Source organism: Sitodiplosis mosellana, unplaced genomic scaffold (genome assembly GCF_009176505.1).
Source record: "Sitodiplosis mosellana isolate CC-2019 unplaced genomic scaffold, AAFC_SMos_1.0 Smas_scaffold_6782, whole genome shotgun sequence".
Classification (NCBI taxonomy): Eukaryota; Metazoa; Arthropoda; class Insecta; order Diptera; family Cecidomyiidae; genus Sitodiplosis; species Sitodiplosis mosellana.
The window spans coordinates 1-1259 of record NW_022601933.1 but is presented as its reverse complement, the minus strand read 5'-3'; the positions used below and the strand labels follow the sequence as shown (position 1 = coordinate 1259).

The 1259-nt window shown below is 37.9% G+C and overlaps 1 protein-coding gene across 1 annotated transcript; it reads left to right on the top strand.

Moving 5' to 3' along the window:
• Window positions 1–498: 498 nt before the first annotated feature.
• On the top strand, window positions 499–913 carry LOC129579925 (cuticle protein CP14.6-like; the record flags this gene model as incomplete). Its single annotated transcript, XM_055470111.1, has 1 exon — window positions 499–913. A coding segment is annotated over one exon (415 nt), but the record flags the coding sequence as incomplete, so codon positions are not given.
• Between the last annotated feature and the right edge of the window lie 346 nt (window positions 914–1259).

Below are 1259 nucleotides of genomic sequence, written 5' to 3'. Positions count from 1 at the left end.
AAATGTCTTTCTTCTTCTTTCCTTCATTTTCAAGCTAAATCTTGATTCTTGGCATCAAACCATTTTATAATGAATTATTTATACAGCCGGGATAGGACCGGACCGGTATCCGACTTTCGTCGAACATTTTCCCATTTTGGTCAAGCAAAATCAATTTTACCTATTTTATTGCGTGGAGATTAAAAAATATAAAGGTCAACCGAAATTTACCACCAAAGATATCGTATCACCGTTGGTTGATTTTTTGGTATATATACAGCATCCTAACTGAGGCAGAGCATAGAAGGAAACAAAAACAATCAACCAAAATGAAATTCGTTGTGAGTATCGAAAGAAGTTTATATAATTTTCGATAAATTGAGTCAAAATAGAGCTTTGTGAATAGAATAAATGAAAATATAGAACAAAACCGATTTTTGATACAGAATTGAAGAAAAAAAAACAAGTGTAATGTTTTGAAGTAAATTGAGTTCTAATCGGATCTTATTTTGATTTCAGGCCATTGCATTGTTCGCTCTCGTTGCTGGCTCATACGCCATCGACCCACTCGCCCTTAAAACACTCGTGTTCGGTCCCCACCATGCTAGCTCTGACGCCACCGCTCAAGTCTTGCGCAACGATGCCGTCGTCAACCCAGACTCATTCAACTACGCTTATCAAACCTCAAACGGAATTGCCACCAAGGAACAAGGTCAATTGAAACAAATCGGTTCAGAAGCAGGCATTGCTGTTAAAGGTGATTACGCTTACACCTCCCCAGAAGGCGAGAAGGTCCAATTGAGCTACATTGCTGACGAAAACGGTTTCCAACCCACCGGATCACATTTGCCAGTCGCCCCAGCTATCCCAGCCCGAATCGCTCGTGCTTTTGAATACCTCCAACATGCCGCTCCACAACCTCAGATTTTTAGATGTAATCGAAATTTGTTCACACATGTGTTGAAATCTTGTGTCGGAAAATAAGCAATAGCAACCTAATCGTGTAGGATGAACTAGTCTTGTCGTGCACCAACTGCGATTGCTATCCATTCTCAAAATACAATAAACCAGCTGTCGAAATTATATAATGATTTTTTTTATTCTTCTGCTCTTCCGTCTTAATTTCGAAAAATTGTCAGATAAATGTTTTAATTGTTTTTTTTCTGCTGACTCATCATTGACAATAATCGAAAAAATTTATAAATAGTGCATATAAAAAAAAATGACTGGTGCATTGTTTTAATTGTTGAGCGATGATTTGAGATCAAGTACAATGCCCT